This window comes from Rhineura floridana, chromosome 2 (assembly GCF_030035675.1).
Source record: "Rhineura floridana isolate rRhiFlo1 chromosome 2, rRhiFlo1.hap2, whole genome shotgun sequence".
NCBI classification, from domain to species: Eukaryota; Metazoa; Chordata; class Lepidosauria; order Squamata; family Rhineuridae; genus Rhineura; species Rhineura floridana.
The window spans coordinates 84,403,128-84,428,880 of NC_084481.1; the positions used below are offsets into that span (position 1 = coordinate 84,403,128).

At 41.4% G+C, this 25,753-nt stretch overlaps 1 protein-coding gene across 6 annotated transcripts in view; it reads right to left on the bottom strand.

The window, feature by feature from the left end:
- The window catches only part of EPB41L5 (erythrocyte membrane protein band 4.1 like 5), a 125,787-nt gene that overhangs the window by 15,265 nt on the left and 84,769 nt on the right, over positions 1 to 25,753 (bottom strand). For 4 of the 6 annotated variants that reach the window (XM_061609182.1, XM_061609178.1, XM_061609179.1 and 1 more), the window contains exons 19-23: positions 18,249 to 18,377; positions 10,736 to 10,797; positions 4,162 to 4,275; positions 2,427 to 2,520; positions 1,138 to 1,215 (exon numbers count right to left, since the gene is read on the bottom strand). In XM_061609182.1, the coding sequence (XP_061465166.1) occupies positions 1,138 to 1,215; positions 2,427 to 2,520; positions 4,162 to 4,275; positions 10,736 to 10,797; positions 18,249 to 18,377 (477 nt within the window). The remainder of the gene's footprint in view (positions 1 to 1,137; positions 1,216 to 2,426; positions 2,521 to 4,161; positions 4,276 to 10,735; positions 10,798 to 18,248; positions 18,378 to 25,753) is intronic. The other 2 variants (XM_061609180.1, XM_061609181.1) reach the window with 2 other exon arrangements.

Here is a 25,753-nt window from a genome sequence, read left to right on the forward strand (position 1 = left end):
TAGGAAGCTAATACTGATTTTTAAAAAACTAATACTGATTTTTCTGCAATGACCAATTGGTTTGACAATAAACTATTATATGGGCTGTATGTATTTATACATCCGCAGTGTGTGCGTGTGTGTATGGAGTCTTTCCAACACCCCTGTGAGGTAGGGTTGGAAACCAAGGCAGCTCACAACAAGAAATAAAGCCATTTAAAATCCAATAACCATAAAAACAAGTATAAACAGTTGCAAAACAGTGTAAAGTGGCATGATTCGGAATTTTGGGTTGTGTGAATGAAGTTGCTTATCACTTGAGGTTGCATTTCTGTCCCTGTTTGAGTAAGCCCCATTGAATACGCTGGGACTTGCTTCTGAATCAATAAATTTAGGATTGCACTATAAATATCTTTACAGTTTGTGTAAATAATAAATATATTTGATAGTTATGCTTATATAAATATTTCTTCATTTATCATATTTTTGGTTTTTGGTTAGGAATCCTGACTGGTTGTGAGATGCTTAGTTTTTTGCCTTATAGGAATCTTGTTGTGGTTGGTATGGTATTACATTTAGGAAAGTGTTACTGCCTTCTGTTTTTTTTTTTTCTATTTGCATTTCACTTATCTTTAACCTCACTCCGTTACAGCCATAGAAGCAACAGCAGCATATGCAAGATAATTAACTCCCATTAGTGATAAGAACAAGAATTTATAATTATTATTTCAATTAAAACAAGAGGCTTATCAATACTTTGAAGAGGACCAGATATTTATTTTCTTTCTGAGCCCAGGACTGGGTCTTTCATGATGCCCGGTGTGTGTGTGTGTGTGGGGGGGGGGGGGAGCAGGAGAGTAGTCGATAAGACAGACATTCTGGCATTGATAATCGAATTAGCAAGGTATGTGTGGGGTTGTTGTACACTTCCAGGCTCAGTTTCATTTTGAGTATGGAGGTGGAACCTGTGTAGATGTGGTTATCAAAGGGAGAAGAAATTTTGAGTTAAGCAAAGCTCTGCTTTTTGTTTGATTAAGCAGGAGTAGTCTTATACGGTGAGTATATCCCAAACTCTATATTTTAACTGGAAAAGTTGGGGGTCGTCTTATACGCCCAGTCGTCTTATACGCCGGAATATACGGTAATTTTCACTCTTACCCGAGGCATGCCTTCTGTAAAGTCAATTAGATTCTCTGCCTGTGATGCTAATAAAATCTCCAAGTCCTCTGGAGAGTTCTGCAAAACACAATAGTTAACTAAATTACAATCTGTAACCAAGCAGAACTGCTGAAGCTTTTCTACTATCTCATCCACTTTGAAAAAGCTGTAGGGTTGACGTTCATGAATGCTCCCTCTGAGAGAGTCCTTTCCCTCTTATACAATGGTTTGGTATACAAAAATTTACCTCATTAAGTAATTCAATCAATACAACACAGTAGTAGAAGAATCCCACTGTTGCTGCTCCAAATTCAGAATCTGTATAGACTGATTAAACTACATGTAAAGATTTCCTATATGCAAGCTCTGCAATTTGGAGTATTCCAACTTTTATGCAGGTCTTTTAAATCACAGACTCAGTTTGTACATAATGCTAAACCGAAGTACTACTTCACACAGTGGAATTTGCTCCCCTGAGAGGTAGTGGCCACCAATGGCTTTAAAAGGGGATGAGACACATTCATGGACGATAAGGCTATCAATGGTTACTAACCATGATGGCTATGCTCTAATTCCACTGTCAGAGGCACTGCAGAATGCCTCCGTATACCAGTAGGAAGAGGGCTGTTGTACTCAGGGACTGCTTTTGGGCTTCCCACAGGCATCTGGTTTGCCACTGAGAACAGAATGCTGGACTAGACGGGTATTTGGTCTGATCTAGCAGGCTCTCTTTAGGTTCTGATGAGGTCTTTTGCCCTCCTACCTCCAGTCTCATACTCTGGCACAGGCAGGAGAAGGAGATCAGAAGCATCTGCTTCAGTTTTCAGCAAACTGCTATTTGTTATGTTATGTTTGAATCAGGACCTACGGTCAGCATTAACTGTGATTTTTTGAAACAAATCAAGATTGTTAATCAGCATTTGAAACTGAGTTTCAATACACTTCACACTTACTACAATCTGTCCCAGTTCAGACAATATAAATTGTGGTTAGCTGAAAACAGAAAGAGATGCATCGAATTACTTTGTGACTGTGCCTGAAGGGGAGATGGAAGGGAGGGGGAGTGCATACAGTTCATGCACATAACATCAAATTATGGTTTATGTTGTGCCAGAACATAGCCAAAGTCTGTGGGTAAAGCAGGAAACACTGCATTTCCAAAGACAATGCTGCTGCATATGTTTTGACACTCAACTAAGTGTTTTGTATGCAACTTCTAGCCTTGTGGTCTGTAATAGTCAATGATTCATGGGGAAAAATCCACCTGTCCTCACAAAGACACAACATACCTTTATAATAGCAGCTTCCTCTGTAGGAGCCAGATTAGGGAGACTCAAAGAATCTTCAGGGGTAGAGGCAGCATTATCCTCATTTAATTCATTCCTGGAAGATGAAAACATGTCCACCATCATGCATAGCATGTACAAAATAGACAACGTTACTTTCCACAAACACTTAATTTGAAGAGATGACAAATGACTATGGAGGCAAATAAAAGATTATTGCCTGGAGCAAAGGCAGCCTTTGAACTCATTTGTCATGTGAACCACAGCATCTCAGCACCTGCTGCCTCTAGCAAGCCCCCTGAAAGGCACTGTGCTGTGGGCAGATGTCTACAAAAACATATTGCTCCAGAGTATTCAGCTCATACTCCTTTGCAGGAATCCATGGTCCCAAGTGATGGCTAGATAAGAATGCCAAAAGCTTTTCCCACTCTCTGGCACATACACTGACAGAAAGGACAATCTATGTGGCAACAATGCTTTCGCAGATCCATTTAACATACAGAGGTCAGAAGGAGATTGTTAAGAGACTTACAGGAAACCAGGGTGATTTAATTGGTATTGTATTTTTAAGCCCTCTCAGATTCAATCATTTCATTCCTTCTTATGAGCAAGTGATTTTTGATCCTATTCCTACCAAGTGTGAAATTTCACATGTGCCAGTTCTTTGGGTTTACAGGCTACAAAATTAGTATCATTCAGTAAAGGGCTGGAGGGGTTGGGGTTTGCATTTTGCAAACTTAGCACGGTCCAAATTATTAAATAAAGAAATAATCGTTTAGAAACAAAAATGAGCAAATGAGGGGACAAAGCACAGTTGATTGTAATTTCAATCATAAGCCATGAGAAGAGTATTCAGTGAATGTACAAGAGAACTCAATTAGTAATGATACAAAGAATCTTCATTAGCATGCTGGTTTCCATGGAAGTCAACAGTGATGTAGCTGGAATGAAGCCATTCTAATTTATGCACTGCAGCACACAAGCACTGTCTTTTATCTCTAGATATTGCTCTTTACTAAGTAGTGCAAGACTACAGCTGAAGTAACACTGGCCCTCTTAAGAAAACTAATGAACCTTATTTAAGATTTTGATTTTTTTTCTAAAAGAAAAAAGTATCCATCTCTGTACATGAATTATAATAAAGACAGTTTATAAACAAAAAACCAGCATGTGCAAGTAGTAGTTACAATCAAATTTTAAAGCAGTAGATGCAATAGAATTAAAAAGAAATATTATCCTGAAAAAGGCCACAGAAGTAAAAACCATCTCCATCGCTTTTCTTAAATTCTTTTTCTTTTAGGAGGCTGTTCTGAATTCTGGGTGCCATAGCTGGCGAGGCTGTGATGAAATGCAAATCAATCTATAATGCTTTTAAATTATTTCTAGTAATTAATTTCATGTTATAAGGATGGTAACACTTTTGACAGAGTTAAATAAACAGTCATGGTATCCATTCTAGCAAGCAGCCCAAGAGGAAGCAACTTCCTGAAATCAACACTGAGCTAAGACGTTGGGTTCTGTTCCTCTGGTATTGCTTGTTTGGATTGTGAATAAGCCAAGCTAATTGTTCCTGGGCTTCTGGCAGAAAAGCCAAATGACTAACCTCGCAGGAAATTACTAGGATAACTAAATGACCCATTGAAGTGCTGAGCTGTTTTATTCTTTCCTAGAATTCATTCTCTATGTAATCTTTATGCTGTTTCCTTGCCCTAAAAATATTCCCTCCCAGAGGACTTACAGAATGAAGGGATTTGAGACAGACATCATTTTCAGGCCCTCTCTTGATTCCTGGAACATGGGGTTGTGGGTTCGCAGAGGGCTGTTCTGAACTTTTCCTGACAGAAGAATGTTCCTGAACAAAGAAGACCCAAAGGTTTGACTATGAGCTCCTTTGCCACTGTTCATCACAGAACGTTCTTCATGTTAACAATAAAAATGCATGGCAGCTAGGCACCCACTCTGCATACATAAATTGTAGGCAATTTTCAGTCATGTGCCCAGGGTTGTGCACACTGTGGATTTCAACACAGCAAAATTCTGCACAAGGAGTAGCATTCAACTAGGTTCCTGCACTAGCTCAAGGATTAGTGGTAGTACAACAGGATTCCCCTTCCTGTCCTCCCCCCTGCACCATCTCCAAATCGGCTCTGGAAGGTTGGGAAAACCCCCAAAACTGATTTAGGGGGTGTACAGGAGAAGAATGTTCTGTTGCATGAGGAAAAATCCTTGCACTGACGGAACAACCTGCTTAGCGTCACATTGAATACAACCAAGGTATCCCATATTCTATGGTAAAGAAAAGTAAATCTGGGCAAATTAAATAGAGTTAGCTTCATAGAGAGAGGTATACCAGGAACCCACATATTTTGCTTAATTTTTATTATTCTTTTAGATGTGGTTAGCAGGAAACAGAGAGCACACCTGTGAGACAGTTATAGAGGTTAACAGTATTAGATTATGACCATGGAGAACCAAGTTCAAATCTCTTTTTTGCAATGAAACTTACTGTGCGGCCTTGGGCCAGTCACATATGGAAAACAAAACAATGGCCCACAGACTGGAAGCATTCGATGTACATCCCAATTCCAAAGAAAGGGGATCTCAGGGAATGCAGTAATTATCGAACTATTGCCTTTACTTGCCCATGCAAGTAAAATAATGCTCAAGATTCTGCAACAAAGGCTCTTACCATATATGGAGTGAGAAATGCCAGATGTTCAAGTTAGATTTAGAAAGGGAAGAGGCACCAGAGATCATATAGCAAACATACGTTGGATAATGGAACAGAGCAAGGAATTTCAGAAGAAAATCACCCTGTGCTTTATAGATTACAGCAAAGCCTCTGGTTGTGTAGATCATGAAAAACTATGGAATGCTTTAAAAGAAATGGGGATGACAAAGCATCTGATTGTCCTGATGCGCAGCCTATACTCTGGACAAGAGGCTACTGTAAGGACAGAATATGGAGAAACCAACTGGGTCCCAATCGGAAAGGGTGTGAGACAGGAGTGTATTTTATCACCCTATTTGTTTAATCTATATGCAGAACATATCATATGGAATGTGGGATTGGACCAAGATGAAGGAGGTGTGAAAATTGGAGGGAGAAATATCAATAATTTAAGATATGCAGACGATACCATACTGCTACCAGAAAACAGTAATGATCTGAAACAAATGCTGATGAAAGTTAAAGAAAAAAGCACAAAAGCAGGACTACAGCTGAACGTTAAGAAGACTAAAGTAATGACAACAGAAGAGTTATGTAACTTTAAAGCTGACAAAGAAGACTTTGAACTTGTCAAGGATTATCAATACCTCGGCACAGTCATTAACCAAAATGGAGACAATAGTCAAGAAATCAGAAGGCGTCTAGGACTGGGGAGGGCAACTATGAGAGAACTAGAAAAAGTCCTCGCATGCAAAGATGCATCACTGAACACTACAGTCAGGATCATTGAGACCATGGTATTTCCAATCGCTATTCACTAATAGGCAAAAATCCTTGCGGTTTAAGAACGTACATATAGCCCACAGATATTTCTATCAAACTTTAAAAAGCAGGGAAATTGGGCAGCTATAGTGAATGCACCATTGGAGCAGGAGACCTGAACTCCTCTCTGAGATATTGTACTGCCCTACAAATTTGTCAAAATGCAAACACAATTTGGGTTGGTCTTTCACAGTCCAATCCACTTCCTGTGTAGCTTGGAAGAATTTGGTAACGTGCCTCTGAGCATATAGTGGGTGGGGGCAACAACTGCCATCTCCAAAGATGGAGAATTATATTTTTGTATGATTGTTGGTGTTCTTCTTACTTTGCTTCTTTCCTGTGTTACTAATGTTTCTACAGAGAATCTAAACTAGAAAATTTTATTTCCCTCATTATTCATCCTAAAAATCTGTGACAAATTTATTTTTATTAATTTCAAAGCCTTTTTATTGGTCAATGTCATATGATGGTGAAGGCAGCCTTTTGTGTTTCAAATTGGAGGTTATGTTCTATTTCTATTTTGAGCGCATTAACAGTTGAATCTGAAACTGTGGTTTGATGTAAAATCAGACTGATTACAATATGTTGCTACTTCAGTAATGACTCTAGCTGTTGGAAAAAAGAGGATGCATGTTTTCAGCCTGCTATGTTTAAACCCCTTCATTTAAGGCAAGGTGGGCACGGTCAATTAAAAACATAGAGCACACCTAGAATTTTACTAAAATATATTTCACCTCCCACTGTTTTATCTTGTGCAAATTGAGACACTCCTGAAGTCCACTGGAGACTATTCTGCAGAAGTCAGTGCCATTATTCCACAATTATGTTTGGAGTTTTTTTAGTGTTAATTTTGCAAAGTGTTGCTGTACATCACATATTCACAGAAATAGAAACAAATGAAAATGATTTCCTACAGGAAACTTCACTAAAATTGCAAAGTAAATCAGACATATTTAAAGTGACCATCTGAACTATATCAACTGTCTGAATATTGTTGCTGCCTCCCTGCTAAAACAAGATCAGCACAGCACATGTCTTCTTTCTATTCTTTGGGCTGACTGCAGGTGTTGCCACCACTCACCATATGCTCAGAGGCACATGTTACAAAATTCTTCCAAGCTACACAGGAAGTGGATTGGACTATGAAAGACCAACCCAAATTGTGTTTGCATTTTGACAAATTTGTAGGGCAGTACAATATCTCAGAGAGGAGGTCAGGTCACCTGCTCCCCTCGTGCATTCGCTAAAGCTGCCCGATTTCCCTGCTTTTTAAAGTTGGATAGAAATATCTGCAGGCTATAGGTACGTCCTTAAACCGCAAGGGTTTTTGCCTATTAGTGAATTTCCCTGCTTTTTAATCCAGGAAGTATGAAACGGGATCCTGTTCAAGTTTGCTGAGAATAGATGAATCATTTGCATGCTTATTGAGTTCAGTGGGATTACTCCCCTGCAATGACGCTTAGGATAGGTGAAACTGACTACAGAGGATGGGGAGGGGAGGAGCAGCAGAGGAGGAAACGCAGAGGGGAGGACTGGGAGGGGAGCAGGCAGGAGGGGGAGGGGAGGAGAAGGACAGGTTTGATCATTTGCATGTTTATTGAATTCAGTGCTATTTAGTCCCGTGCAATCATGCTTAAGATAGGTAAAACTGATGGGGGGGAGGGAGGGCTGGAGTAGGCAGGGGAGAAGGAAGAGGAAGGGAGAGGAGAGACGAAGGAGGGGAAAAGCAGGTCTGATCATTTGCATGCTTATTGAATTCAATGGGATTTACTCCTATGCAATCATGGTTAGGATAGGAAAAACTGGCCATAGGGGAGGAGGAGGGGGAGGGAGCGTATTGGAGGGGAGCAAAGGGAGGGGGAAGGGAGGGCAGGTTTGATCATTTGCATGCTTATAGAGTTCAATGGTATTAACCTCCGTGCAATCACGCTTAAGATAAGTAAAACTGACCATGGGGAGGAGGAAGGGGAGAGGGAGGAGGGGCAAGGAGGGGATTGGAAGGGGATAGGGATGGGGAGTGAGGGGGAAAGGAAGGGGGAAAGGAAGGGGGAGGGAAGGGGCGGGAGGGAAGGGGCGGGAGGGAAGGGGCAAGAGGAAAGGGGCGGGAGGGAAGGGGCAAGAGGAAAGGGGCAAGAGGGAAGGGATAGGAGGGAGGAGAAGGGAGGGTGGGTTTGACCATTTGCATACTTTTTGAGTTCAGTGGGATTTGTTTCCGTGCAATCATGTTTGAAAATGGAAATGGACTGCCTTCAAGTTGATCCCAAGTTATGTTGATGCTATGAATCGGGTTTTCATGATAAATGGTATTCAGAGGTGGTTTTACCAATGCCTTCCTGTGAGGCTGAAAGGCAGTGACTGGCCCAAGGTCACCCAGTGAGCTTCATGGTTGTGTGGGGATTCGAACCCTGGTCTCCCAGGTCGTAGTCCAACATTACCTGGAGGAGGGGCAAGGACGGGAGAGAAAGGGGAGGAGATTGGGTGGGTGGGTGGGCACTGGGCAGAAGGGAAGCCCCTTTCCTTTCCAAAAGGAAAACATTGTGAACAGTATGATTGCTTTTCAGCGTTTCCCCCACTTTTTTATTCTACAGCAGGCATATGTAGCCTCCCACCCAAATTTCAACCAAAGCTGTCCCTGGCCACATCCACACCAGGCCTTTATTTCACTTTGGACAGTCATGGCTTCTCTCAAAGAATCCTGGGAAGTGTAGTTAGTGAAGGGTGCGAGAGTTGCTAGGAGACGCCCTGTTCCCCTCACAGATTTTCAATCAGAGTGGCTGACTGTTAAACCACTCTGGCCACTGGAGCTCTCTCAGTGGAACAGGAGTCTCCTCTCAGCACCCTTCACAAACTACAGTTCCCAGGATTCTCTGAGGGAAGCCATGACTGTCTCAAGTGAAATCAAAGTCTGGTGTGGGTGTGGCCCCCTGATTAGGCAAGCCCAGCAGCTGGGAGTCTGGCTTTTAGAACACTGACAGTTGGTCCTTACTGAGCATGCCCAACCTTACCATAGGGGTCCAGCCAAAATTTCTTTAATTAAAACTCAGTCAGGCATTTTTTAAACTTTTAAACTGTAGAAGATGAAGGTCAGAGTATTGGGCAAGGTCAGTATTAGGATTACAGGTACTCTGTGAACATGGCTGATTTTTAATGAATTTCAACAGATTAGAAGAACTCTTAGAGAAAAAAGTCCAAAAGGGCTTTGAGGTTTTTTTCTCTCTTTTTAGACTTTGAGTTCTCTATTCTCTCTGTCTGTTTTGTGTATCACCATGAAAATTGAGAGGGTTGTTAAGCAAGCCTTTCTGAGTTCAGGACTCTAAGTATTGTAAGGTTTTGTTTTGAAATGAGCTTATGGGAAGCATCAGAATGGCATGGGGGTATTTTCAATTTAACATTGCGGAATGTTAAAAAGCCACGCTGGCTATAGCATACAGCCACTCTCATGGCTGTATAATGTAGGGATGTGAAAACAGTGAAAAAAGCAGATAAGAGAAAAATCAAACCATCTCAAATGTGGTGGTGGAGAGCCTTGCGCATACCATGGACTGCGAAAAAGACAAATAATTGGGTGATAGAACAAATTAAACCAGAACTATCACTAGAAGCTAAAATGATGAAACTGAGGTTATCATACTTTGGACACATAATGAGAAGACATGATTCACTACAAAAGACAATAATGCTGGGAAAAACAGAAGGGAGTAGAAAAAGAGGAAGGCCACACAAGAGATGGATTGATTCCATAAAGGAAGCCACAGACCTGAACTTACAAGATCTGAACAGGGTGGTTCCTGACAGATGCTCTTGGAGGTCACTGATTCATAGTGTCGCCATAAGTCGAAATCGACTTGAAGGCACATAACAAAACTGCTTCAGAAGATTGTTCTGTGAATAAAGGGGCAGGAGCATCATGGAGTACTGCCTTGAGCTTACTGGAAAAAGCTTTAGGAGAGGAACTACAGCTCTGTGGCAGAGCACATGCTTCAGATGCAGAAAATTCCTGGCTTAATCACTGCCATCTCCAGCTAGAAGAATACAATAGAAGTATCTCAGCCAGAGGCCCTGGAGAACTGCTGCTAATTATAGTAGGTAATGTGGGACTAGATAATCTGACCAGGTATAAGAAAGCTTTCTATGCAGGATAAAATAAAAATGTCACATTCACATTACATAATTGCCACATGCATTCAAGCTGATCTGTACAGCCTGAAGGGCTAGAAATGAAGCATTTTAAAACTAAAATTCTCAGGCTACAAAATTCTGCATTTGAGCTGTGCATAACTAGAGAACCATAGAATTCCATTTATCCTTCCATCTTATGCACCCAGTGCCAATTTAGCAGACAAAAATCATTGCAAATCCATAGCCTGTTGGAAGCCAAAACAGTTCCCATGGCATTTACATCACACACCAGTACACTGAAACTAATTCCTTTTCTATCTCTTTCAGAAGGATGGCCAAGAAGTGACATTAAGCCATGGGAATTCCTTTACCCCCTGTACACTTGTATTTGATCTGTAGTCTAGCTGGCGATACCCTCCTCTCTCAAGTTACCAATCTAGTAGTACGCAAAAGTAATCTCTTTTTTTTTAAAGGGCTAACACCTTCAGTGGGTTAATGAATTCAAATAACAAGGTTATGTGTGAATTAAGCACTAATAAGAGAAATATTATCCTTCTGGTGGTTTGAAAACCAACTAATTTTGATTGTACAGAAACCTTTTCCATGTGGCTTCTTGATTCACAGAGTAACTGAAGCAACCTGCTCTTGCTGCCAGTAAAGTGCAGAACTCCTCAGCACAGTTCACCTTCAGTGCTTATACCTGGCAGCAGCATCTTGAATGTTAGTGTTCTTGTTGCCAGACACATTATCCTCCCTCATGACCTGAAAGAAAGAACATGGAGGGTAATGCTTCAGAAACTATTAATTTTACAGAGCAAAAGCAAGGAGTTTCCCCTCCAACAGACCAAGGACATGTTGCATAGTAACCATTTAAAGGAAGCAGAAAAGAGTTTAATGATCAACACTGAGAAAGTCTCATTTTACATGGCAAAGTATTCCAATATCTATTTTATTTTAAATTTAAAAACCACCTTTTTGTCTTATTAGGGCTTTCTAACGTGGTTTACAATATAGATTGCCAACCTGGGGCGAAGGGCAGGATATAAATTTAAATTATCATCACTACAGTAAAAGCAATAAATACTTTTTCAAAAACCCAGCAAAGTCAAAATAGCTGCATTAAAAACAGGCATATACAAGCCTTAACTATTTCCCAATGCCATGATTAATAAAAAAGACCCAACTACAACTCCAAAACCTGCAGGGAGCCAAGCTGCACCGAATGGATGCTGAGACAGGAAAACCATTCAGGCTGTAGCTTGTGGCCTGCTTAGCCCCAAGACGGTATACGGGCGCTCATATGTATCACTTTGGTATTTCTATATAATAGAAAAAAAAGTAGAAAGTATTGTTAAAGATAAAATAACCAAGCATATAGAGTAACAAGCTTTGCTGAAGTAGAGCCAGCATGGCTTCTGCAAGGGTAAGTCTTGTCTCACTAACCTATTGGAATTCTTTGAGAGTGTCAACAATCATATAGACTGTGGTGATGTGGTTGTCATAGCATACTTGGACTTTCAAAAAACTTTCAACAAGGTACATCACCAAAGACTCCTGAGTAAGCCTAGCAGTCATGGAATGAGAAGAGAGGTCCCCTTATGGATCAGGAACAGTTTAAACAGCAGGAAGCAGACAGTAGGAATAAACAGACAGTTCTCCCAATTGACAGCTATAGAAAGTGGAGTTCCCTAAGGATTAGTATGCATTTTTTAACTTGTTCATCAATGATCTAGACTTAGCAGTGAGCAGTGAGGTGGCCACGTTTGGTGATGATACTAAATTGTTCAGGGTTGTTGAAACAAAAAGAGCTCCAGAAGGACCTCTCCAAACTGAGTGAATGGGCGGTAAACTGGCAAATGCAATTAATGTGAGCAAGTGTAAAGTGATGCATGTTGGGCCAGAAAATTTTAACTTCACATATACACTCATGGGGCCTGAACTGATAGCGACTGACCAGGAACGAGACCTGCCCTGGGAGTGAGTATCTGAGCATCTGGGTGCTTGCTGCTCAGTCCTTTGGGCTGCTGTCCCTCGAGACAGCTGAAGTCCCTGATAAGTGCTGCAAGGACTGGGGCCCTCTGCCTGACCCTGGCTCCAGAGAGAGGCTGCAGTTAATCTTGCAGCCTTTTGCATCAGCTGCTGGCTGGGTCAGTAGGCATAAAGCCCAGCTGCCCTTGGGAGGCAGGTCTGCCACCTAAAGGGTGACACCAAAGGGATGTTGCCCCTTGGGGAGCCCCTTAGGAAGTCCCGAAGGTGAGGGCGCTACCCCCTTCTATTACCTTTTTTAAAAAATTGTTTTATTATTTTTCTGTTAAACCAATCTAGAGGAGATTGGTGGTAGGGAGGGCATGTGGTGCATGTGTAAGTTCCTGCACAGACTGAGAGTCTGTGCAGTGAACTGAATGATAGGAGAAATTCGCCAGATGCCTTCAGAGTGAGAGTCTGTAACTGGGAGAAGGCTGGCCCTCCCTGGGTGTGAAACAGGTGGGGGAGAAGATAGACCCTGTGTGAAAACTTTTGAATGGGTGTGACTGTTCCCAATTCTCGCAGAGGCCTACTGGGATAATTGGTTCAGGCAGGTTTTGTTGGTGGGCTCATGTTGGGTCCATATCAGGTGTTTAGGAGGAGTCTTAGTACAGAGAAACAAGGGTGATGCCACCCCAATTTCAGTGATCATGGGTAGAGGGAAATATAGCCATGGGGATGTGCTGAATTACCATAGAAGATTAGAGCAAGGCTATTTGCGCCTTGTTCCTTGCTGCCACTCCTCTCATGGAGGGATTCCTTGTTGCTCATCTGCTGTGACCATTGGCCTGTGTGTGTTGTTGTTTAATGCCAGATCGGTACACAATAAGACCACTCTCATCCATGATTTGATTGTGGACAAAGGTGCCAAGTTGGTGTGCATTACCGAGACCTGGGTGGGTGAGCTGGGAGAAGTTGACCTGACCCAGCTTTGCCCACCTGGATGCTCGGTGCAACACCAGCACATGCTACAGAAACGGGGGGGGAGTTGCTGTAGTTTACAGAACTTCCATCTCTGTCATTGGGAAACCACTCTGTCCCGGAGCTGGCTGTGAGGGTCTGCACCTGGTGTCAGGCCAAGGAGACAGGAAATTAGGGTTGTTGCTGGTGTACTGTCCACCCTGCTGCCTAGCAGCTTCTCTGATCAAGCTGGCGGAGGTCATCTTGGCTGTGGTGTTGGAGGAGCCCAGAATGATAGTGCTGGGTGATTTCAGTGTCCATGCTGAAGCTGCCTCAAGTGTTCCGGCTCGGGACTTCATGGCCTCCATGATGACCATGGGGTTGTCTCCAGTTGTCACTGGACCAACACACAGGGCAGGGCACACCCTTGACTTGGCTTTTGCTCCAGATGGAGGAAGGAGTGGTCTGGAAATACGGGGATGGATGTCACCCCATTGTCACGGTCACACTACTTCCTGGTGAAGTTTAGACTTATGGCTCCGATCCTTCCCTGTGGGGGGTGTGTGTGGACAGATTAAGATGGTCCACCCCCGAAGACTAATGGAATCCACAGGATTCCTGAATGCCCTGGGAGAGTAGATAGAGCAGGTGACTCTGTTGAAGTCCTTGACACGCTGTAGAACAGCGAGGCGTGTTGGGCTCTCGACACGGTTGCCTCCGAGCGCCCTCTCCAGCATTGTGGAGCCTGATTTGCACCTTGGTACACCAGTGAGCTAAAGGCAATGAAACAGGCTGGACGGCGGCCAGAGCGCAAGTGGCGAAAGACGTGCTGTGAGGCTGATCGGGCACTAGTAAAACATCTTAACTGTGCCTACTGTGTCGCGGTGAAGGTGGCGAAGGCCTACTTCTCTGCCTCCATCGCATCCTCAAGTAGCCTTCCAGTGGAGCTTTTCCGAATTGTGAGGGGTCTATTGACAGCAATTCCAGAAAAAGGATTTTTAGACTCTTTGGAGGCCCAGTGTGAATTATTTGCAAGGCACGTGGAGGGTAAACTTGCTTGCCTCTGTACCAGTCTTGATGCCCCATCCACATTTACTGTAGTCCCCAATGAGGTGTACAGTGCAATGTCTGCTGTAACTTCTTGGGAACAGTTTCAGTTGATGCGGCCTGATGATGCAACGATGTGGCCAGCAATGTGTCCTCTCAACCCTTGCCCTTCTTGGCTTATTAAAGCTTGCCAAGGGGGTTTGACTGAGTGGATCTAGGGTGTGGTCAACACATCATTGCAGGAGAGAGTGGTTCCAGCCACCTTGAAAGAGGTAGTGATCCGACCACTCCTGAAAAAGCCCACCCTGGACCCATTGGTTTGTGACAACTACCGACTGGTCTTAGGGAAGGTGATTGAGAGGGCTGTGGCACAGCAATTGCAAGTACTCTTGGATGAAACAGATTATCTTGACCCATCCCAGTCTGGGTTCAGGCCTGGATATGGGACTGAATCGGCCTTGGTCGCCCTGATGGATGACCTTTATTGGGAGAAGGCCAGGGGGAGTGCAACCTTGTTATTCTTACTTGATCTCTCAGTGGCTTTTGATACCATTAACCATGGTATCCTTCTGGGCTCACTTGGTGAGATGGGTGTCAGAGGCACTGTTTTACAGTGGTTCTGATCCTATCTCCAAGGTCATTCTCAGATAATAGCATTGGGTGACTGTCTTTCAGCCCCCTGGCAGTTGTGCTGTGGGGTGTCGCAGGGTACCATCTTGTCCCCGATGCTGTTTAACATCTATATGAAGACCTTGAGAGCAGTTGTCAAGAGATTTGGGATGAGGTGTCAGCAATATGCTGATGATACCCAGCTCTATTTCTCTGTAACATCTGAATTGGGAGAGGCCATGCAAGCCCTTGAATGCTGTCTGGACTCAGTGGTGGTCTGGTTGAGGGCCAATAAACTGAGTCTGAATCCTAGCAAGATGGAGGAACTGTGGGTTGGTGGTTCCCGAGTTCGGGTAATTGGTCAGTTGCCTGCTTTGGATGGAGACGTACTCCCTCTGAAAAAGCAGATTTGTAGTCTGGGGGTGCTCCTGGATCTATCTTTGTCGCTAGGGGCCCAGGTGACCTCAGTGGCTAGGAGTGCCTTTTACCAGCTTCAGCTGGTAAGACAGCTGTGGCCGTTTCTGGACTGGGATAGCCTGACCACTGTTGTCCATGCATTGGTAACCTCCAGGCTGGATTACTGTAATCTGCTCTATGTGGGGCTGCCCTTGAGGTTGGTCCAGAAGCTGCAGCTGGTGCAAAATGCGGCAGCAGGACTGCTCACTGAGGCAGGGTATCATCAACATGTCACCCCACTGCTGAAATAATTGCACTGGCTGCCCATTTGTTACCAGGCCAAGTTCAAGGTTCTAATTTTGGTGTACAAAGCCGTATACAGCTTGGGACCAGGATACCTGAAAGACCATCTTATCCCTTATATGCCCAGTCGATCACTGCGCTCTGCAGGTGAGGGCCTCCTGCAGATACCATCTTATCAGCAGATCTGTTCTGCACAATATAGGAAACGGACCTTTAGTGTGGTGGCACCTACCCTGTGGAATTCCCTCCCCTTAAATATTAGACAGGCGCTATTCTGTTATCTCTTCAGTGCATATTGAAGACCTTCCCCTTGCAATAAACCTTTTAAGTTGAGACCTATCCCAGTCTGCATCTGTGTTGGAATTGCTTTTTAATATGTCAAATTTTTAAAATATTTTTAATCTTAGAAGATGTTTTAATAGCTTTTGTTAAGTAACTTTTTGAAGATGTTTTGTTTTAATGTGTTTTAAAGTTTGTTTTTATGATGTTTTAATGTTTTTAGTGCTTTTGTTTGCCACCCTGGGCTCCTGCTGGGAGGAAGGATAGAATATAAATATAAATATAAATATAATAATAATAATAATAATAATGGATAGCTCGATGAAGATGCTGACCCAGTGTGTGGCAGCTGTGAAAAAGGCAAATTCCATGCTAGGGATTATTAGGAAAGGTACTGAAAATAAAACTGCTGATATCATAATGCTGTTGTACAAATCTATGGCATGACTGCATTTGAAATGCTGTGTACAGGTCTGATCACCTCACCTCAAGAATGATATTGTAGAGTTGGAAAAGGTTCAGAAAAGGGCAACCAGTGGATGGAGTGGGTCCCCTGTGGGAAGTGGGGCAAGAGCAACTCTTGTTTTGTTCTTTTGTTTATGTTCCAGAAGAGAGACAGAGTTAGGGTCCTCCAGATGGATAGGCTTGACTACCTTTACCTGTGATGCTGACTGACTTCCTTCCGTCGTTTGACTGATATGCTTAGCAAAGCTTACCTGCCCCTCCTCCTTCTGCCCTTTCCTTTCTTTTCTTCGACTGTCCGAGAGAGAGGAGACATCTTTGTCTTTGCTCTCTCTCCTGAGCCACGAGGGCAACTCCCACTTCTGGGCGCTGCACCTCCAACTTAGTTAGTTAGTAGATAGAAAAGGCATACCTAGTTCTATGTATTCTATAAATAAAGTAGCTTTCCTTATTTTATGAAGTCTTAAGTCTCAGTGATCTCAATGCAGGGTAAAAGCCTGCTTTCTTAGGTAAACGCACACACTGGCACACAACATCTCAGACCGTTGACAATCTCTCCTCATTTATACAAATTTACATAACATCCCCCATGAGGAAAGGTTGCAGCATTTGGGCTTTTTGGTTTAGAGAAAAGGTGTGTAAGAGGTGACATGGTAGAAGTATATAAAATTATGTGTAGCATGGAAAGAGTGGATAGGGAGAAGATTTTCTTCCTCTCTCACTAGAACTCGTGGACATCTAATGAAGCTGAATGCTGGAAGATTCAGAACAGATAAAAGAAAGCACTTCTTTACACAGGGCATAGTTAAGCTAAGGGACTCGCTCCCAGAGGCAGTGATGACTATCAGCTTGGATGGCTTTAAAAGAGGATCAGACAAATTCATGCATAATGGTGTCTAAGGCTACTAGCTATGATAGCTACACTCTGCCTCCATAGTCGGAGGCTGGAAACTGTAGGGGGGAAGAATGCTTTTGCACTCAGGTCCTGCTTGTGGGCTTTCCATGGGCATCTGGCTGGCCATTGAGAGAACAGGATGCTGGACTAGATGGGCCACTGGCCTGATCCAGCAGGCTCTTCTTATGTTTTAGGAGTGCACCAGCAGTAGATCTTATTCTTATTCAGTAATTATGTGATCTGAAAGTGTAGCTGGCTCTGATTCCTATGATGTTGCAATTGTTTTTGACATGTATTTTTGTTCACCTTGTTGTAAGCCGCCTTGAGCACAATTTTATGTGGAAAGGCGGCATACAAATAAAATGATGATGATGATGATGTTCTTGATTAATACAGTGTCCTGAGTGCAATTTAACATACAGCTTTGGCAATGAGAATTACAGAATACAACCTTTTATGCGGCAATATCAGTACCATACAAGATTCAAATATTATGAGGGAACTGGTAGTTTAAACAATCTGATTTTCAGGAAACTATTTTAATATTGTAACCACAGCAAATATGCATCATCAGCTCCAATCAAAATATTTCTTTAATAAAGTAAGGTCTTTATGTTATCAATAACTATACCATTTGTTATCAATAATTACACCATTCTGTCTCAAAGCAAGCACGCTCAGGTAAAAGCCAGAGGATCAAATGGACATTTTATTTTGTAAGGAAACTGCAAACAAACAAGAGGGAAAATAAGATGCAAGACAATAAGCAACAACATGTTTTATGTCTACAAATATCTTTCAAACAATGGACTTTACAATACTTTTAGAATGGAAGGCAGCAGAAAAGAAGAAAAAATACTGCACTACTATGTGGGGAAGAAGTGAAAGGCCAAGGGATGATGTATCCATATGTGCATATGATACGGAAGCATAATCTGATGCCCTTGTTATTAAGGTTCTCTCACACTACAGCTACCGCTTGCTGAAGAAAAGGTCCACAGAGAACTTCTGGATGTTAATTATCAACCTCAAGCAGCCAAGGAAAGCTTTACCGATCTATATTCTTTGAGAGCCACACACAGAAAGTTTGTAGTGTGTATGCATATTAGGGCAATAGATGACACAGATTTGTTTCACCCTCAGGATAGTCACAGTCTTCCAAAAACTAGAGCCACAAAAGCATTTCCATACCAGGTATAAGGAATATTAACAAGATCTAAGTTGTTCAAAGAAAAGCCTGTTTTTTACTCTTTTTTTAACTGCTCACAATGGCAAACACCTGGATTACCGCACTTACCTTGTTCACTGCCTCTGCCTGGGCCTTCAAAATATTGCTCTTGATGTCTGGAGGCAGCCGCACAGAGGCACTCACTGGACTCTCAATGGCATTGTTGAGACATTTCTCTGTCAGCTTCACCATTTCCTCCTATGAAGGAACAGAAATGCATTAATTAGCAGCATCTCTTTAAGGAGAATCTGGACAGGTTCACTGGGAGCAGCACAATGGACACACAAAAAGGGGGTCTCAAAGCCAGAACAAGTAATCAATGATGCTTCTAACCAACTTGCAACATCAAACATGTAACATACTGGAGAAAAGCCTGCACAATCAGAGACATGTGGTTTGGACAGCAATAGGTACACCTTGGAATATTTTGCAAAAGCTATTGATAAGTAACCACAAGGTCTGCTTCTACAATACACAAGGATTTGCACCAAACTAATGTTTTTGGAGCACACACCGTACTAAGGAATCCAGAACCAAACCAGACACACACACACACACACACTGATTAAAACATGCTCACCAGTTCAGTTATATAGCGGGGATAAAAAGGGAAACTTATCACTAAAAGGAACAAATGAGGACAGGGGCAAAACCCACCCTATGTTCATCCTGCTGATTTAAACCTTGCCACCAGCCAGCTCACTTATAGTATTAGGGCCATGCTAAGGGGGGGAAAGCAACAAAGTCAGGTGAGTAAGGCAGGGTTTTATTCCTATCTCTTTGTTTGTTTTAAAAGTTAACCCACTCCCAGTTTATAGCCAAACTGGTGAGTATAGTGAGTATGTTTATTAAATATGCGTGTGTCTGGTTTAGCCCTTAGTAGTACTGCTATTTCTCACTTTCTTATGGGGCATTTTGCTCTAGATGTCTGCTACCATATGTCAGGGCTAACCCAATAGTGTGAATGCATCTCACAATTAATCTAGTGCTTATATTGGGTGACATCAAAGAGTAGTTTTTCTGGACAATTACTTGATCTTAGGAGAAGCAAAAGCAATTGCCAGGTCAGATCTCCCTCCCTGGAAATTCCCTAATGTTCTTCCTTGCAAAGCACATCAATGCCTCAAGCATTTTCCTGCCCCAAATGGTGGAACCACAAGGTCCAAGTGCAGCGCTCCAGGATCTCTTGCAGTTGCGATGGGGAAACTCTTAGATGTCATGTGAACACATGCAGTACAACAACCGTACCTCTCCAACATGCCAAGATAGCTTGGGTCACATGCTGCCTCTCTGACACCCCTAACAAATACCCTAGAGTTGCTTGTGCAGTCAGACCAAAAAATGACCCTCAGAAAAACCATCACAAAACTGGGATGGCACTCTTTGTTAATCTGGGCAGCATGTACCGGGACAAGTTGCCATTGCTGACTGCACTGACTGCCCAGAAAATGTTTGTTTACTTATGATCATTTCTATGCCACTTTTTATAGTTATAGAGATGTACACACACCCCAACTGAAAACACAATGATGGCATGCTACCTGGGGAAAAACACAATATTACAAATACAGAGTAATACCATTACAGCAGCAGTTTTAAAGACAAAAAGACAGGGTCCAAAGTAATGATCAGGGAAAGCCTGGGAAACATATGTTAAGACACTGAATATGGCTCAGCAGCTAATCAGCAGCCAATGCTGCTGATCCTTCAGCACAGATGTAGTATATGCATAATCAAGTACCCCGATGGAGGAAAAAAGATGGCCGCAGTGAGCAGTCTGCAGTAAGTCTACTCTCCTGAATATTTTGATTTTATCTTTAATTTTAGCTTTTTTATCACAAATTTTATCATAAATTTTAAACCTTTTTGGCCATCTATGCATATGAACTGAAGAAGAACATTATTCTGAAGCCAAGGACTCATATTAACCTTTTCCTATTTAATGCAACAAGCTTCCAAACAAGATCGGTGTTTCCTGCAGATAGAGATTTCCATTGATTTTCATTGACTTTTTAAACTTTAAAGTTAAACCTTCCTCTTATATGGTGTCTCTAATTTCAAGCCTTAGAATATACTAACGAAAACGAAAAATCTTAAAAGAAAATAGTTAGAAAAGAAAAAGAGAAAGGATATGTATACTTACATTTAGTTATCTATCCTTGTGGAATTTTTACTGATAGCAGAACAGCAGCTGTTATTTACACAACTGATAACATTGGTTTAAGGGCTATTGAAATATGGTTCTTACTAGAAAAAGCTACAAAAAGCTGGGCCTTACGCCAATTGATAATCTAAATCTAAGCTCAACGCCAACGAAACGGACAAAGCAGTCGAAAATAACAAACTTTTGCTGCTTAAAGAAAGATGCTAATTCTGCAAACACTTCAAGGGCAGATCTTCCAGCTGTTCCACCTGGCCATAATTGGTCAATTTCCCTTACTCCCTGTGCTTTACTATCAGGAAAAGATGAAGCTTGTAATTTAGCTCAAGAAATTGCTCAAACATCCTTAGCTGATTTTATATTCGACAAAAACATGCTAGATGACTCTACTCAGAACAGCTCGCTCTCGATGCCGGCCCTTGAATCTTCTGACTGTGAAAACTCAATAAATTTGAGCTGCTCTGCTGAATTTATTCCTCACCAGGAGACAGAAATCTCTCAGATACCAAAATGCAAGTCGATTATGCTGAGCGAAAGCTGGTCACATACAACTACTCTGATGTTAACCCAAATTGCGCAATTCGTGGCGGAATCAAACTCTTTACTTACAACTTTAACGAATCTCCTACTAAAAAATGTTGCGAAAACAAATAAAGACGATGCAACAGTAACCACAGCCACGAAAATAACACAGACTATGGTAAAACAAGACTGTCAATTATTGACTTTAAATAAGAAATCATGTAGATCTAAAAAGCCATCCAGAAGCAAACAAATCAGGAAATCAAAAAATATGAAGACCTCTAAAACTCACTGCAAAAACAACATGAATTATAATAAGCTTTTTAAACTTTTGGATCCGCCAAAGTCTATGACTAAAAAGCAAAAGAGGAAGCGAAAGTATAAGAAGAAATCTAAAAAAGGGACTTCTGTTCAACTTCCGGCACCTCAATTAAACCAAACAGAACTTCCATTGAGGATTAATTCAAATGCTATGATCCCTGAGGGTTCTCCTATTCCAAGAAATGCAATAAATCAGCATCAAATCTTTCAACCATCGAAAATGTCGAATTTCTTTCCAGCTATCAATCAAAATAGATGGAATCTAGTTCGAAGCAGGAACATGATAGCCATAACAAACTATCCAAAACCTTGGGGTCTGCTGAATCTACAAGCACGGAAACATCACTTATGTGCCACCTTGGATAATATAATCCCTGGGCTTTTAAATGTCCACCAGATCATCTCAGTGGAATATCTCTTCAATAATTACATTTCCGCTAGAGCCCTGATAACATTATGTGATGATAATACAACGAATAATATCTATAAAAGAAGACAGATTCTTCTAAATCACAATCTTTTATTATCTAGGGTATTTAAAAATTGTGCTCCACCTCAATGTTTGATTTCGCGTGATCTACCAAAATATAGTCCTGTTTTGACTAACAGTTCTGATACTGCAGAACATCAAAATCCTCAACTCTACAGTACCTCGGACTCGAATCATGGTCTTAATGCTATAAGCCCTCTAGAAAATGGGAAATTCCTCCAGGAAGAGATTCTTCTACTTGACTCATTTTCCTCTTTATCGACAGATGCTAAAAGTGAAATAATCACGAAACTTGAAATTCTCTTACAGACTTTAAAAACGCAAATGGCAAATGTAACCCCCGGTGTGAGAATTTATGAAAACATTAAACTGAATGCTACTGAAACAAATAAAGATCAGCCCTCCATCTGGAGGACTACTAATACTCAATCTATACAAAATGTTTCCTTAGACATACCCAAGACAACGACTTTATCTAATCCCAACTCTTATCGCCTACAAGGTTATTGACCAAGATCGTCAAGTGTAAAGTGGTTCTTCTCCTTGGTTTCTTGGAATATTGCTGGATGGTCTAGCAAAATACAAATGCCAACTGTTAAGGATTTCCTATCCAGCTATGATATTTTATTAATACAGGAAACTTGGGCTAGGGATGAAATATACCTAGATGGATTCTCAGCCTTCTCCCTTGAAGCTCTGCGAAGCAATAGGGGGGGAAGAGATAAGGGAGGTTTATGTATTCTGGTTACTACCAGATTTGATGCTGTGATCTGCTCCTTAACCCCCTTGCGGGATCTAGCTGTGGCAATATTGTTAAAATCTACATCCTTTGTCTACTTAATAGTAAATGTATATATTCCCCCTAGCAAAAGAAAAAATTCTACCAAAAAACAATTTACCAAACTAGAATCTTATCTGTTAAGCTTGATTGACTCTTTCCCCAAAGCTATTTTAATCCTAGCCGGGGATTTTAATGCCAGAATGGGTGCATCAGATAATGACTTATATTGTAAATATCATCTTGAACCCCCGGCGATAGATGATCCTATAATAATCCCTGTAAGACAATCTAGGGATAGAGGCATAAATTATGCAGGTTTGTGTCTAATGCTTATGTCTGTGAAACTAAATCTATCCTTGTTAAACGGCCGTATGAGGGGAGACTTCGATGGAGAGCTAACATGTCTAGGGGCCAGGGGAGCATCTGTTATAGACATGATTTTTGTCCCGCCGGAACTTTTTGCTCAAATTAAATGCTGCAGAGTCTTGGCACGACCTGAAAGTGATCATTTTCCGATATCTTTAAATGTCTATGGTACAAATAAATCCCCTTTTTTAGAACAACGAACATTCGCTGCCACGGATGTTGAGATACGCCCAGCGCGGATTAAGTGGATTCCTAAACTCCAGGAAAAGATCGCTGAAGGTCTCAACTCCTTTGAATTACAGACTATCAAAAACCAACTTATAACAGCCGCCTATAGCTCTGTAAGCTACCATTACTTATACCAGTTGATTAATAAAATTCAATATTTGATTAGAACAGACCCCAGGAAGTCACTGAGAAGGTTTACCAATAAGGCGAACCTGTGGTTTGATAGTGAATGTTATGAAGCAAGAACACAAGTAAAATATTTTCATCAAGCATTTAATTTGCATAGATCTCATGAACATCTACATAGATTTAAGACAGCTAGGAAAAAATTTAAACAGCTAATTAAGCGGAAGAAGATTCTTGCCCTAAGACAATCGTGGCAAAATCTCCTTCAGGCTTCCAAATTAAAAGACTCGACTATGTTTTGGCGTATAATAACCCAACACTGGCCTAAATCCAATCTTCGATTAGAACGTGCCATTGCTCCAGCTATTTGGGAAAACTATTACACCATTCTTTACCAGGGAAATTATATTATGGAAGATTCCAAACTGGACTCCCATATAGAACCCCCTGTATGGCCTCCAGTTACTTCAACTGAAGTCCTAGATCTTATAGCTACCCTCAAACCAAATAAGGCACCAGGGCCAGACAATATACCCCCCGAAGTCTTTAAAGCAAACGCAAAGTGGTGGGCCCCCACCTTGGCTGCATTATTTACTAACATCAACTCTTCCATGGTTATACCACAAGGGTGGGGTGCTGCAATAATAATTCCATTATACAAAAAAGGCTCTCGACTGGACCCTGCTAACTATAGACCGATAAGTTTGCTTAATATAATTAGTAAGCTATACACCACTTACCTCTATAGGAAATTACTAGATTGGGTTAACCATACCGATTTGTTAGCACCTGAACAAGCAGGTTTTCGCATAGGACGATCGCCGTCTGACCATGTTTTGGTTCTTCAGCATCTTATTACCAAATACAGCAAAACTAATGGCCAGGCTTTATATTCGGCCTTTGTAGATTTAAAGGCGGCCTTTGATTCTATATCTAGATCTAGACTCTGGGTGAAAATGCAAAACTTGGGAATTGATAGGCGTCTTTTAATCTTGATACAGGGCCTTTATCATAATACTTCCCTGCAGATTCGGTGTAATAACGAAGGCCATCTAACGAAGCGTATCTTTACTTATAAGGGTGTTAAACAGGGGTGCATTTTAGCACCCTTACTATTCAACATCTATATAAACCCCCTAGTGGCCAAACTTTCATCTATATCATCTCACCCTCCAATGCTAGCCTCTAACCCGAGAGCCTGCCTGTTATATGCAGATGATATACTGCTCCTTTCACAGACACCCATTGGTCTCAAAAGATTGATGGCAGCTCTGTCATCCTTCTGTCAAGAAGAAAAACTAGTAGTAAATCGGCAGAAGACGAAGGTTCTTGTCTTTACTAAAAAAAGGACAAAACATATTTGGAGGATTGACAACTTGCCGATTGAGCAAGTAAAAACTACTAGATATCTCGGTATTGTACTTCAAGCATCAGGTTCCCATCAGATGCATATCTCCTCCTCCCTGTTAACTGCCAGACGCACAACAAAGGCCCTATTATCTTTCTTCTATACCAAAGGGGGCCAATTTATCTTTCCAGCCATAAAAGTATTTGCTGCGAAAATCCTCCCGCAACTCTTATATGGGGCTCAAACTAGTACATACACCAATTTTACTAAACTAGAAGCCATACAAAACTCCTTTTTAAGATCAATATTAGGAGTCCCTACTTGTGTTCCAAATTTTATATTGAGACTAGAATGTGGTCTCCAATCCATAGAGTCTTGCGTGTGGAAACTGAGATTACTATTATGGTTGAAATTAATTTTTAGGCCCATCGGGTTGGCTCCACATGTACTTATAGATAAAGTTCGTTCCCATTGGGAAAAAATGATTCATGACAAACTTTTAAGCCTAGGCTTTTCTTTGCCCTACATTCTCCAGTTGGGTTATGACTCTGCTTGTGCGATAATTAAACAACGGTTAAGAGATATTGACTTCCAGCATCATTTACTTCTTGTAAAGAAACAAAGACACAACCCGAAATTTTTCACCTTAATGTCCTACCTCATGAATTTGGAACTTCCCAACTATAGAAGGGCTTTTACTCTAATTAGATTAAATATATTGCCATCCGCTGTATTGTCTGGTAGATATAATAAAATCTCATATTCTGAGAGACTTTGCCCCTGTGCTGATGGAGAAATTGAATCAAATGAACATGTTCTTTTTCGTTGTATATTTTATCATGATTTAAGATCTCAATTGATTATGCCTATCTTGTCGTCTCTTCCATCTAGTCCTGAATCCTTTTACATAGATTATCTACTAGGCGATTATGTACCTGAGGTGACACTTGCTGTCGCCAAATTTAGCGCTGCTGCTATTAAATGTAGGAAAATAAAAGTCCAATAATTAATTTTAATCCGATTGTTTTGTATATTGATTTTATTTGATATATATCTCCTTGCTGTTAAATCAAATGGAAGTCATTTGTATTTGTTTTACTTTGTAATATTTATGTATGAAGGGTCAATTTGACTGTAAATAAACTCAAACTCAAATCAAGTACCCCACTTAACACCCTGGCCACAGCATTCTGCATCAACTATAGCTTCCAGTCCTATCTCAAGGGAAGCC